This window comes from Theobroma cacao, chromosome 10 (assembly GCF_053813885.1).
Source record: "Theobroma cacao isolate CCN51 chromosome 10, ASM5381388v1, whole genome shotgun sequence".
NCBI classification, from domain to species: Eukaryota; Viridiplantae; Streptophyta; class Magnoliopsida; order Malvales; family Malvaceae; genus Theobroma; species Theobroma cacao.
Window position 1 is genome coordinate 1,237,776 of NC_142648.1, and position 15,251 is coordinate 1,253,026.

The window sequence follows — 15,251 nt, forward strand, 5'->3', positions numbered from 1 at the left end:
CTACAGCAATGATTAAAGGCAAAGGGACTGTTGAACTTCAATTCACTTCTGGAAAAACTTTAACTTTGAAAGATGTATTCTATGTTCCAGAAGTTAGGAAAAATTTAGTATCTGAAAGTCTATTAAATAAGTTTGGTTTCAAGCTTGTATTTGAGGCAGATAAATTCATTCTGTCCAAAGGGAAAATTTTTGTTGGGAAAGGTTACATGTGTGATGAAATGTTCAAACTAAATATTGTCAATATTAAGATAGATGTCTCTGCTTATATGGTTGAATCTTCTTATTTGTGGCATTATAGATTAGGATATTTAAACTATAGAAGATTGGATGACATGTATAAAATGGACTTAATTCCAAAATTCAATCCAAATATTGATAAATGTAATACATGCATGCTAACAAAAATAACTAGAAATCCTTTTCCTAAAGTTAAAAGAAATACCAAATTACTTGAATTAATACATAGTGATGTGTGTGATATGCATAGTACACCTACATTAGCTGGAAATAAATATTTTATCACATTCATTGATGATTTCTCTAGATATTGCTATGTATATTTGTTGCATTCTAAAGATGAAGTACTTGATAAATTTAAGGTTTATAAACCAGAAGTTGAATTACAATGTGAATATTTTATCAAGTGTTTAAGATCGGATAGAGGTGGAGAATATTATAGTCCAAGTTATTTTGCCTCCATTGGAATAATCCATCATATTTTAGCACCTTATACACCACAACATAATGGCGTAGCAGAAAGGAAGAATAGGGTCTTGACTGAAATGGTAAATGTTATGTTATCATATTAAGGACTTGGAAAAGGTTTTTGGGGAGAAGCTTTGTTAATAGCTTGTCATTTATTAAATAGAGTTCCTATAAAGGAAACTAAAATGACCCCATATGAGTAATGGAAGAAAAGGAAACCAAACCTTAATTATATGAAGGTTTGGGGATGTAGAGCTGTAGTTAAAATTTCAGAACTCAAAAGAAAGAAATTGGGTGAAAGAGGAATAGAATGCATATTCATAGGATATGCACAACATAGTAAAGCATACAGGTTCATGGTAATTGAACCAAATTATTCAATTCCTGTCAATACTGTTATTGAATCAAGAGATGCAATATTTGATGAAAATATATTCAAATCTGTTTTAAGACAACTACAACCACTACAATCAATTTAGTCAAATGTCATTCCATTGGAACAAAATGAAGATAATGATGAATCTGGACCAGAAATAAGGAAAAGCAAAAGGGCTAGAAAGGTAAAAGATTTTCGTCCAAACTTTTATATGTTCCTTGTAGAAGGAATAGGGAAAAATATTGACAATAAGATTCCTTATTGTTTTAATTTAGAATCAAACCCTGTTACATATGAAGAGGCAATGAAGTCTCAAGATTCTATATTTTGGAAGAAAGCAATCAATGATGAGATGGACTCAATAATGGGAAATAATACTTGGATTTTGGTTGATCTTTCACCAGGTTCCAAACCAATAGGTTGTAAATGGATTTTCAAAAAGAAAATTAAAGTAAATGGAACCATAGACAAATTCAAAGCAAGATGAGTAGCCAAAGGATTTACGCAAAAGCAAGGGATTGACTACTTTGATACTTATGCTCCAGTAGCAAGAATTGCTACAATTAGACTTTTAATCTCCCTTGCATCAATTTATAAGTTGGTAATTCACCAAATGGATGTCAAAACAACATTTTTAAATGGTGAATTAGAGGAGGAAGTCTACATGGAACAACTAAAAGGGTTTGTTGTTTCAGGACAAGAACATAAAGTTTGTAAACTTGTCAAATCATTGTATGGGCTTAAACAAGCACCCAAACAATGGCATAAAAAATTTGATGAAATTGTTTTAGCTAATGGCTACAACATAAATGAATCTGACAAGTGCATATATAGCAAATTTCAAAATGGTAAAGGTGTTATAATTTGCTTATATGTGGATGATGTATTAATTTTTGGTACGAATTTAGAACAAATCGAGGAAACAAAGAAGTTTTTGTTAAAAACTTTGCAATGAAAGATATGGGTGTAGCAGATGTCATTTTAGGAATTAAAATAGTTCGAGATGAAAATAACATAACTTTATCTCAATCGCACTACATTGAAAAAGTGTTTGAAAAGTTTAATCTTACTAATTATATAGCAGCATCTACACTGATGGATCCTCAAATTAAATTAGTACCTAATGCCGGTAGGGCTGTTGATCAATTACAATATGCAAGAGTAATTGGTTGCTTGATGTATGCAATGACATGTACAAGGTCAGATATAGCATTTGCTATTGGAAAGTTAAGTAGATATACAAGTAATCCAGGTACTTTGCATTGACAAACCATAAATCGAGTACTAAGATATTTAAAGAAAACAATTAATTATGAACTTTGCTATAATGGATATCCATCAGTACTAGAAGGATATTCAGATGCTAGTTGAATTACAAGTTTAGAAGATCATGCTTCTACAAGCGGATGGATCTTCATGCATGGTGGGAGTGCCATTTCTTAGGGGTCCAAGAAACAAACATGTATAATTGATTCTACCATGGCAGTTGAATTTATTACATTGGTTGCTGCCACCAAAGAAGCTGAATGGCTAAGAAATTTACTTTTTGGTGTGCCTTTATGGCCTAAACCAATTTCTCTAATTTCTATATGTTGTGATAGTGAAGCAACTCTAGCAAAAGCATATAGCCAAGTGTATAATGGAAAGTCTAGACATATTGGATTAAGACATAGCTATGTTCGACAATTAATTTCTGATGGAGTGATTATTATAACTTTTGTGAGGTCTAGTGAAAACTTGGCGGATCCTTTAACAAAAAATCTTGCTAGAGATCCTGTAAATAAGACCTCAAAAGGGGTGGGACTCAAGCTCATAAATTGAAAGTCACCAATGGTGGAAACTCGACTCAACGCTTGGTATAACGTCAAGTCTTGAGTTCAATGAGATAAAGTACACCATTTGTATGTGGCTGCTAGCACTACAATATAATATATTTTATCTTAAGTGAAGTGCTAGGTACTCGTAATGGTAAGGAAATGATGATTTATATATCTTAATAGACCTATAACATAATTTGTTAGAATGCTTTAGTTACGGGGGCATTCATGGGATCTACCTATGTGAGTGTGAAGTGTGGCCGCTTTTAGGAGTTCAAGAGCTTGGCTTTAACAACACTCATGAAAAAAAGATACAGATGCATGGCCATAAAAGTATCGTGAGATACTGTGCATTCATTGGTATTGAAATCGTTGTGTGAGATATATTCGGTTAACTAAGTAAAGGTTCAATCGGAAGACACCTTCATTTATGCAATTGATTTCCAAGATTATCGAAAATTTAAATTAATTTAAAAATGGTGGGAGATTGTTGGATATTTTCAAATTAAAAAAAATATACGATTTCATATCTTAATAAAAGGAAAAATTGTGACTGTTGGAAATTAAATTAAAAGAAGGGTTATGTCTGTTGGAAATAAATAAATAAAATTAAAAAAATAAATAAGAAAAAGAGTTACGTCTATTGGAAAAGACCAACAGGAAGCAACTCTTTGAAACAAACACAAACAGTGTCTGTTGGGAACAGGCATTTATGCCAAAAAAAGAGACTCCCTTTATCCAACAGAATGTACATCAGAAAAACAAAAAACTTTCCTTCCTTTCTCAAATTTCTCAAGTTTTCTTCTATACTATTTTCTTTCAAAAAAATATTATAGAAGTTTGATAATCTTGTTATATTCCGGTGAGTGCTCAATGGATTGATTTCGTCAGTGCAAAATGTCGTCAATCATTGGGCTTCATTGTATCTTCAAGGTTTATACGTCGGAAACTCTTTTGCACACTACAAGTGGGGGCGAATAAAACCTTAAGGACAGTGGCATTGATACACACCTTGAAGCCAATTTCTAAGTTTTCAGTTTGGTGTTCTAACATTACCAGTAGCTCCTTCACTTCGAATAGCACAGGTTACAACTGTCCACACCCTTCAACACTTGCTCCATTTAAGCTTGCAGTCCATGATAATAACCACTAACATAACAACATCATAGGTTAGTACATGTGTTTTGCCTGATCAAAATATGTAACCAAGCCAAGCTCAACTTGGCAGTTTCACCTTATTCCTTAGCAAACTAAAACTACTATCTAATTCCCTAAATGACACAAGTTTCAAGGTCGAATGTCTTTTTCTTTTAGCACAGCAACAATACTTACATTCATGGTTGCTTGTTTTCCCAGCTTGTAATCCTCAACGAGAATCTTTGTCACCTTATCATGTAACTCGTCCATTACTTTTTCTCCAAATTGGTATGAGATCGATGACTCAAAAAATGCTCTCACGTTTTTAGCTCTCACTTCTAGACTAGCCCATACACCTCCAACCTCCAATTCGATTGTGTCTATGAACTCAACTGTGAAAGAACCCTTTTTCTCCACCAAATCCTAATCTTCTTCTTGGGATGGAGTGATGGTTGGCATTGAAGGAATCTAATTTCTCCCCATCAATCAGTCCCTACTGATTTTATTCACTAGGAGTTAGTTTATGTCAAATTAAGTAACTTGATCAATAAATAAGCATATCTTAACTGTATAAATCCATTTGTGAAATTAAAAAATTCAAGTCTCGATGTATAGAATAATAGTTAAAAGAAAAGATAAAATTTAGTAAGATTTCACCTTTGAAATCAGGTAAGGTATGTTCTTGGATAAGACTTCAAAGTGGTAGATGCTTTCTTTGCCTATGGGATCCCCAAGTTTCCTTCCATTAATTATGAAGAGGATGCATCCGTTAGGTACCATCTCTGTAGATCAACATTTCAAGAACAAAAGGAAGTCCACTTGAAACTGGGAAAGGTATGCCTTAGAGACTGCACGAGATTTGATTTCTGATATGTGGTTAATATCTATTTGTTGATTTATATAAATACTAATATTTTTATGATGATTTATATTTATTAATATTGAAATTTATTATATATAATAAATATTATGATATTTATAATTTTTAATTGTAAATATTATGATATTTATGATATTATAATTTTTTTATGTAAATCAAGATTTCTTCACATTGATATGCCTTTTTCTCTCAAAGGGATGGAAAAGGGGTGAAATCACATTTACAATATTGTCAAAAGCTGTCTTTGTTGGCTTTAAGTAAATAATGGCATTCATTATTATTTTATTTTGAAAGGGTTTGGTTATGGAATGGCATTTTTTAAAGTTAATTATAATAATAATAATTTTTTTCTCAACAATTCAATAAATTTTATTGATAATGAGATAATTACAAAAAGAACTGCAGCTCAAAGGGAGGGAGCAGGGACAAAAGACTTAAGACCTCTTGACTATTAACAATTCCACATAAAGATCATAAGAACAAGAAGTGAGAACTTAACAAAGAAAACCAAGATCTCCCAACAGTGATTTTAATCTTCAGTTGAAAATTTATAATAATATTATTATATCAATTATATTGATTCACAATTATATATTTTAATACGTTGACAAAATATATTACGTAATATAAAATTTTTTAAAATATTCGTGAACAATAACTCATATATATATACTATTTACCTTATCTTTTCACATTCACAAATCTCTATCAAATAGTGACATTCATTAATTATCAATATTGAAAGGTAAAAAGTATAAAATAGGAAAGATAATTGCTTGGATTGGTGGATTTCAAATTCCATGAAAGGTTCTTTTTGCATAAAGTTTATTCCTTTTTTAAAAGTCAATAAGGCCATAGAAAGGCTAACCTAAAGCATCTAATTACGGGTGGTTTGCCCAATTAAGCATCAAATACCACAAAATTAATGGAACCAATAAACAGAACTCACCTTTAGCCCAATTCATTTTGGTGCAGGCCAATTTACAGCAAGCATATGCCAAAATTAAATAGGTTTAGGTTCTGCTATATCACAATACAAATTTCTACAAAACCCAATTTCCCCAACTAATCATTTTCAATTTATTTATAAAAAAATTGACGATTATAATTATATATATATATATATATATTAAAAATGCCACTTGGCATCTTAGTATCAAGAAAAACAAAGTTTCAAGATTCTTTCATGTCATAGCTCTACTTAATCTAAAGACTTATACATGGTCAATTGACATTTCTCCTTATTCCTTACAACAAATTCATACTATTATTTATGCCATTGGTTCTGATTCTTTGCCAGCTTCAAGTCAGAGTTCTTTCTTTTTCAGCACAACAGCAATGCTAATAGTCTTGGTTGCTTCTTTTCCATGCGAGTAATCCTCCACAAGAATCTATGTGGTTAGAGACAGAGTTAGCCAACTTTTATTGGGAGGTTAAAAATGAGAAAGGTCTAAGGATTAAAAATTTTTAAAACTAATACGTTGAACTTAAAAAATAATCAAAAGATTCATAATAGATAATAATTTTATATAACATATAAATCAAAGAAATAAGAAAAGAAAAACTTACAACAGTTTTACAAGTATCAAATTTTACTTGAAAAGCATCTATTTCTTCAAGATTGAACCTAAGACACTTTGATTCATATTACTCTTTTTCATAATTTGAAGTATTGAGGCTTGATGACTCAAGTGTAGGAAAATTATTTAGAACTTACTCGTACTTTAATCAAATCTTTTTTTTTTGTGAAAAGTGTTTTTATTGAATCTCTTATTGACCAAAGACTCCTAAACTACTCGAAAACTTATACAATTACATGAAAAAAACACTCGAAAAACTTGATAGCGGCTCAAAGAGAACAAAAACGCCCAACGACCAAAAGAAGTGCAAGACATGAGACCACTAATATCAAAAAACCTAAGATCAGATACTAATCAATGTATAGCCAACATCCAATATTCTAATTTTATTTCTATCTAAATTTAGAATACTAAATATAAAACTATAATGTATAAAATATAAATAGTTAAATACGATATATAAGATTTTACACAATGGTTAAATATATAAATAATTAAATAATATAAGTAAAAAAAAATAAAAGAAAATTTTACCACTTCTTAATTTCACACAATGATGGTGAGTGGTTTCCATCATTCTTTATCCACACTCAGAAGCTCATAAATTTCTTTTGAATAATGAAATGTGTTTTAATGGTGAGTTACAGAGAACAGACTAAAATAAAAATAAAATGACAAAAGAGAAAAAGAAAGAGAGAAAAAGAGGTGTGAAGAAACTTAAATTAGGGTAAAGTTAAGTAAGGTTTATGAGGTCATTTTCTTATTTTTTATTTATATTAATAATAAAATAAAATATTATTTTGAGAGAACCATTAAAAATATATAGTAAATAAATAATTCGATAAATTTTTGAAGGGACCATTAAAACATATATATAAATAAATAATTCTAAAAAATTTTGGAGGAGCCATTTATATATATATATATATATATATAATAATCATTTTTAAAATATTTGGGGAGCCTTTTTGTTGCATTACCCTCCGCCCTTGTGTGTGGCTTGTCGTATAGCTTGTCCATCACCTCCTCCCCGAACTGATGTGACAAAATGGGCTCCGAAAAGCATCTGTGGCCTTTGATTCTTGATTCTAGGCTCGACCATCCATTTTGACACCCAAAATCTCACTTTATGTGGATGACTTGTTGGTTACAGGAGGAGATGTTGCTGTCATGAATGAGTTTAAGCAGAAAATGTTTAAGGAATTTGACATGACTGACATAGGGGCTATAAATTACTTCTTGGAACTCAAAATTAAGCAGAATGTTGATGGTATAATATTATCATAAAAGAGTTACATCGTGGAAGTCTTGAAAAGATTTCACATGGATCAATGTAAGCCATCTGCAACTCCACTTGCTGTTAATGAGAGGTTCTCTGCTAAGAGTGGTAGCAGACTTAATCATCTTTCTCATCTCGTCCTGACATCATGTTTCTAATCAGCTTGTTATTGAGGTTTATGAAGGAGCCTACCAATTTTCACCTTGCTGCAGCAAACCAAATCCTGTTTTTCATGGTAAGACAAAGCATATCCAAGTTAAGTACCATGCAATTAGGGATGCTGAACAACAAGGAAATGTCAATGTGCGGTACTGTCCATCTAAAGACCAGTTAGTAGATATAATGACAAAGATACTGCCTAAGCGAAGACTTGAATTCCTCATAAGCAATCTGCATGAGCTAGATACAAGTCTTAAAGAGGAGTGTTATGAAGTTAAGACTTGTATGTAGTCAGCACGTGGACAGCATCTTAATTAAGTTTGCTTTTGTATATTATATCCGTTTGCTTCATTGTACTGGTCATGAAAAATGCTTGTGTTACCCCTGTTCCTTACGTGTTCAGGTGCATGTAATTAGGCTAAACACTTGTTTTGCTGTTTTACAAGTGTCCTTCATGCATGTTTTGTATATAAGCTTTATGTTTATCATTAATGAATCAAATCAGTATACAAACTTGTTATCATACTCTACTTTCTCTTGCTCTTTGTTAGCTTCTATTTTTCATGTACTTAACAGAACTTTTAGCCTAAGTTCATCTCAAGAAACCATAACAGTATTTCCTTCACCTCCATTGTTTTTCTCTGTATTGATTGTGTGATATCTTGACACTAGCGGGCTTTTTAACATAGCCTTCCTTCGTCAGACATTTTTCAACCCTCCCAGCTCATCATGCAAAACGACACAAACAATTTCACCTTGTGGGCTTAATATCATCTCTCCTTTTCTAGTATTATATGTCCCATCCAGTTTGATTAATTTGATTGATTTAGTTAAATTCGTTAAAAGGTTTGATTAAGTCGATCTTATCTATTTACTTTGGTTAAAAAAATTTTAAATTGGTTAACTAACTTAATTGACTTTGAAATTAGTATATTTTTAAGGGTTTATATTACATATATGCACTCACATAATTTTTTTATACATATATATAAATGAAGGGTTAGATTTAATCATCAAAAGGGATTTCCTTATCTATATTCACTCTCACATTTATTCTATACTTCTATTTGAATAAATTATTTCTATTTAATCATCAAGCATCAAAGAATAAAAAAATAAAATTCACTTTATTTAAACATTAATATTATTGATATAAATATAATCATAGATAAAGTTTTATAAAATTAAACATAATACAAAATAGAATGAAAACTGTGCCCTAAACATAGTTCTCAAGCCAGTGCGACCAATATTTTAACACATCTCAATTTAAGCTTACAATCCATGATTTATAAGCACTAACATACTAACATCATGGGTCAATACAGGTACTTTGCCTGACCAAAAGATGTAAGCAAGCCAAGCTCAATTGGTATTTTCACCTTATTCCTTGGCAAATTAATATACTATCAAATACCCTGAATGACACAAGTTTCAGGGTCAGATGTCTTTCTTTTTCAGCACAGCAACAATATTGACAACCATGGTTGTTTGTTTTCCCAACTTGTAATCTTCAACCACAATTTGTGTCACCTTCTCATATAACTTGTCCATTATTTCCTCTCCAAACTGGTGTGAGATCCATGGTTCAGAAAATGCTCTCACGTTTTTGGCTCTCGATTCTGCACTCGCCCATGCATCCCCAACCTCCACTTTGATTGTGTCTATGAACTCAAAGGTGAAAGAACCCTCTTTCTCCACTAAATCCTCAACTTCTTCTTGGGATGGAGTGAAGGTTGGTGCATTGAAGGAATCTAATTTGTCTTTATCAATCAATCCTTGTTTGATTATATTCACTTGGAATTATATTATGTCAAGTTAAGTAACTCGATCAATGAATAAACACATCTTAAATGTATAAATTTACTTGTGAAATTAAAAAGCTCTACTTTCAATGTATAGAATAATAATTAAAAAAAAGGATAAAATTTGATAATATTTCACCTTCGAAACCATGTAAGATATGGCCCTGGATAGGAGTTCAAAGTTGTACAGACTTTCTTTGCCTATGGGATCCCCAAATTTCCTTCCATTAATTGTGAAGAGGATGCGTCCGTTAGGTACCATCTCTGGTGATCGACATTTCAAGAACAAAAGGAAATCTTCTTGAAATTGAGAAAGGTATGCCTTTCTTACTTTAAGAGGGCTGGTTTCTGATATGTAGATACTCCCCTTGTTTAGTGGTAACCCTCTTTCACATGTGATTTTTGGTGCCTTTATCATGGGTTCCAAATGATTAGTCAAAATGCATTCCATGAATTATACCCAAATTTCTATTTGTATTAAGTTAAAAGTATATATTTAGGGTAATTCATGAATATATAATGTTGTAAATAACCTTTTTAACAAATAAATTAAGTTGATAATTGTAAAATTCAACATATATATGATAGTTATAAGTATAGAAGTCTGACCCTTAAATATATAAAATAAATTAGATAATCGTATCGTAATACTCATTCTGAATCAAATTAGTTTAAAATAATAACTATGTTGTTAGTGACTTTTTTTATCTTTTGAAATACTTATATTTATATGTAAATAATAGTTATAACTATGAATTTTCTGATCCCTCCAAATATAGAAAGAATTCAAACAAAAATATTCGTGTTAAAAATATGACTGTATCCGACGCTCATCAAATCTCATTAAACCTAAAGATGCTTTTATCAGAAAAACTATAAAAAATCTCACCTTAGAGAGCCAATGTATCCCATAAGACGAATGCACAAGATGCATGGAGTTCCGAGGGAAAAGCCTGTCATAAAAGGAACCAGGAGCACCCATGGCAAACCGTGGAACATCCTTATATTTTTTCTTGAATGACAGACAACCCTTTGAACAGTGTGTTAAAATCATTCCCCACCAAATCATTCAGGTAAAACTGGATTTCCGACATCTGGCATTCCGATCCACCGCAATTCTTCGCCACGCTCTCTAACACCGTCGACATCACCGTGAAAGTGTTGGGACCCGAAGAACAACCCAAGTCAGCCACGTTGAAAAGTACTTCGCCGGGGCTCGAACAGAACTTTTCTTTCAACACAGACTCGACTACCTTGTAAACCATCGGCTGTGCCACGGCTGCCAGCTTGTCCTGCATTTAACAAATATAAAACTTGAAAACATATAAAAAAGAAGAAAAAGAAGAAGAAGAAGAAGGAAAGGGAAAAGACCGTCAATCCTGCACTCTGGACATAGCTGTTTTCTCCATCTCCTTTGTTCATGAACACCATATCCTTCACCTCCATTGTTAATTTTTTTTTTCCTCTCTGTTGGAATCTAAAGAACTGTATTTCTCTGGAATTCTCTCAAGTGCTTGAAAACTATCTTGCTTTGTGTGGTTACATAATTACTAGCACAAAGCAACTCGCCATTGCTTTGCTTGTCTCTGTATTGATTACGTGATATCCTGACACTGGTACGCTTTTTAATATTGCTTGTCTCTGTATTGTTAAGCCCAGGTTGTGGAATTGTTTTGCATGATGAGCTGGGAGGATTGAAAAAAATAAAATTAAAAATCATGATTGAAACCAACACCATTTCTAAAGAGAAATTTATTATTATTATTATTATTATTTATACATAGTATTTAATTTATTCTTTATTTAATTGCAGGATATGTACACGTTTATACTTATGAAATTCATGCTTTTTAAAGAATAAATTACAAGATAACATGTTTACACTATAGGCATTAATTAGACAATTAAAATTCATATGTAAGACAGGAACGAGGGGAAAGATTTTTGTCCTGTAAAAAAATTCATATATAATTAAAATTCCTATATAAGTATTTCCTTCATGGCATTGGATGTTTTTCTCTGTATTGATGGTGTGGAAGACCAACACCGGCACGCCTTTTGATATGGCCGTCCTTGCTTCAGACATCTTTCAATGCTTCCAGCTGATCATGCAAAACAATTTCACCACGTGGGCTTAACGTCATCTGTCCTTTTTTTGTACGGCTTGTCCCGTCGTTTTCTTTGGGAAACTTTATCTGCCTCGTACTGGTGTGAGCAGAATTTGGACAAAGGTCGAATTAATCTAAAAATTCGGTTAATTCTGTTATATGCTAATTTGGTTAAGTCAATTAAATCGAACCTGAAACTTTATGTGTCGACATCATCGTACTGGTGTGAGCAGAATTTGGACAAAGGTCGAATTAATCTAAAAATTCGGTTAATTCTGTTATATGCTAATTTGGTTAAGTCAATTAAATCGAACAAAAGGTTCGATTAAGTAAGTATTTTTAATGATTCAAGCCCAACTACTGATCCAACATTTTTTTGACTTAAACCACATGACTCACAAAAATTTAAGCTCAAATTGTTAGTAATGATGGGCTTAGATTGTTATATAGGTTTTAACAATCACATTCACATCAGATGTGGGATGTTAGGTATCATAATTTTATCAATTCATGAGATTAAGAGTTTTTTTAATTTTATTTTTTTAAGTAATAGTATTTAATTTAATTTTTATTTGATTATATAGATAACATATTTTATACTATAAACATCAAATGGGCAATTGACAAAAATTTATATATATGGATACATTTGATTTTTTTTTAGCAAGAATATCCATGTTATCTTAGCAAAAAATTTTGTCATCTTAAAAATTATTATACTTGAAAATAAAGCAATTGGCCATTTTTCTATGAAATTAAAAATTTTTGTCATCTTAAAAACAAAATATTTTGAGTCATCGTTTTCTATAAAATTTGATAAAAACAAAACGTTTTGAATATCATTTTCTATTAGATTTGATGAAAACAAAACATTTTGAGTTGTTATTTTCTATTAGATTTAATAAAAACAAAACATTTTGAGCCATCGATTTCTATGAGATTTTTATCATCTTAAAAATTATTATACTTAAAAATAAAGCCTCTTGGCATCTTAGTATGAAGAAAAACTAAGTCTCAAGATACATTCATGTCATACTATTATTTCTCCCATTACTTTTTATTCTTTTCTGCAATGTAATTTGCTGAATGACCCAGAAATTAAGTCCAAGTCTGATTTGTTTTCTTTTTCAGCACAACAACAATGCTAATGTTCTTGGTTGCTTCTTTTCCCTGCTTGTAATCTTCAGCTAGAATCTCTTCGGCCTTATCAAATAGCTTATCCATCACTTCTTCTCCGAACTGGTGAGACAAAACGGGCTCTGAAAAGCATCTGTAGCCTTTAATTCTTAATCCTGGGTCGGACCATGCATTCTTTCCTCCAATCTCCAGCACAACCGTGTCACTAAACTCAGTTGTGAAGGAACCTTCCTTGTCTATCACACGCTCAACTTCTTCTTGAGAGGGATTGTAGTAGGGTACATTGAAGGAGTCTAATTTCTCTTCATCAATCAATCCCTATATGTATGGACCAAAACTGAAATCAAAATTAAGTAAATATAATAATCATAAAGGTTAATTACATTTTTGCTATCCGAATTACATTTCGTTAAGTAGATTATATATTGGACGTGTTCTTATTAACTAGTATTTTTTTATCACAATATTTATTTAACTAACAAGATTAATTTTAATTAAAAATTATTTAACGAAAATAAAATCAAGTATCTAATCACGAAATTTTAAATTTCAAATACTAAATTAAATATTTGATCATTGTTCGGATATCAAATGTGTAGTTAATCCTAATCAAAACATTTGACCCCCTTTTGATACTTAATTATATATATCTCTGCAATTATAATGAAAGAACTTAATTAGCCATAGATTAGGTGAAAATTTTTGTATTTCACCTCTGAAACCAAGTAGGATAAGGCCTCAGCTAGAAGATCCCAAAGGTAGCAGATGTCTTTCTCTGTGGGATCTGCAGATTGCCGTCCATTCAGAATCAAGACCATACGGCCGTCAGGTGCCAGCTCTGGAGATCGAAATCTCAAGACTGAAGAGAAGTCTTCTTCAAACTGGGAAAGATATGCCTCTTTTACAGCAGGAGGGCTGGTTTTAGACATGTAGATCTTCCCCTTGTTCAATGGTAACCCTTCTTCGCTTGTGATTTTTGGTGCCTTGGAAATTCGTCCGAAGTCAATCATACAAGGTTGATGTATTATGCGAAAAGTATACTAATAAATTAAAGAAAAAATGGCACACCTTGGAGAGCCAGTGTACGCTGTAACAGGAATGCACAAGATGCATGGAGTTTCGAGGGAAAAGCCGGCCATGGAAGGAACCAGGAGCACCCATAGCAAACCATGAAACATTCTTATATTTCTCTTGAACGACGGATAACCCTTTGAACAGTGTGTTGAAATCGTTGCCGGCTAAATCATTAAAGTGAAACTGGATTTCTGGCATTTCGCATCCCAATTCACCGCATTTTTCCACGATGCTCTCTATCACTATTGACATGGATTCAAGAGGTTGGGGACCTAAAGCACACCCCAGGTCAGCCACGTTAACAACTTGAAGTGGGGCTGAATGAGTTCCTTTGAAGAGAGATTGAACTGCCTTTTGCACCATCGGCTGGGTTTTGGCTATCACTTTTAGCTGCATTGAAGCAAAGTTCGTAAAATGATTAATAAACAAGTAAAGAGAGAGTGAGAGAGAGATAGAGAGGGGTAGGATCATGTGGAGACCGTCAATCCTGCACTCTTGACATAGCTGTTTTCTCCATCTCCTTTGTTCATGAATACTATATCCTTCACCTCCATTGCTATTTTTTTTTTCTCTGTTGGAATCTAAAGTAACTTTATTTCTTTGGAATTCTCCCAAGCACTTGAAAACTATCTTGCTTTGTGTGGTTTATATAACTAAATAAAAGTATGTTATCACTGTAACTAAATAAAAGTTGTGATTAATTTTTTTTTTGTTTAAGTGTGATTGACAATTTAATTAAATTCATCTTTTCTAATATAATTTTAAACTTGACTTAGTTTCTTTCAATAGGATGAATTATAATTTACGAAAACAAATTAAGGTTTAAAAATACACTTATGTGTAAAAGAGGTGAAGGGAATATTCTTTGCAAAAATAATTAACATTAGGACAGTGTTGGATGAGTACAGCCAGTGTTTGGGCTGCCTTGCAGAGGGGTGGCAAGAGAGATCCTATGTGTTGCATCGATATGATCCGAGAAGAAATTGGAGCAGACTAATGGCTTCAATAAACTCGTCATATGTTGTGGTACTTTATACTGTGTTGATGTGTGGTTATCTCTATCTGTGGATAGGTGTTGTTAAGGTATATGTAAGACCTACATTAATGGGTATATGTAATGCTTACGACATGGGCAGATTTAGGTTGATTGATTGTGTAATAGCCTGTCACTTACTTTTATTTAGTTACAGGGAT

The 15,251-nt window shown here is 32.0% G+C and overlaps 1 protein-coding gene and 1 pseudogene across 1 annotated transcript; both read right to left on the reverse strand.

Moving 5' to 3' along the window:
* Positions 1-9,310: 9,310 nt before the first annotated feature.
* Positions 9,311-11,409, reverse strand: LOC148760227 (7-methylxanthine methyltransferase 1-like; annotated as a pseudogene).
* Positions 11,410-12,854: 1,445 nt separating this feature from the next.
* Positions 12,855-14,680, reverse strand: LOC148760228 (putative 7-methylxanthine methyltransferase 4). The gene is made up of 4 exons (XM_088802727.1): positions 14,537-14,680; positions 14,052-14,447; positions 13,697-13,966; positions 12,855-13,301 (listed from the first exon to the last, which is right to left on the reverse strand). Exons 1-4 carry the CDS (start codon positions 14,609-14,611, stop codon positions 12,945-12,947), a joined length of 1,098 nt encoding a protein of 365 aa, XP_088658853.1. The 5' UTR covers positions 14,612-14,680; the 3' UTR covers positions 12,855-12,944.
* Between the last annotated feature and the right edge of the window lie 571 nt (positions 14,681-15,251).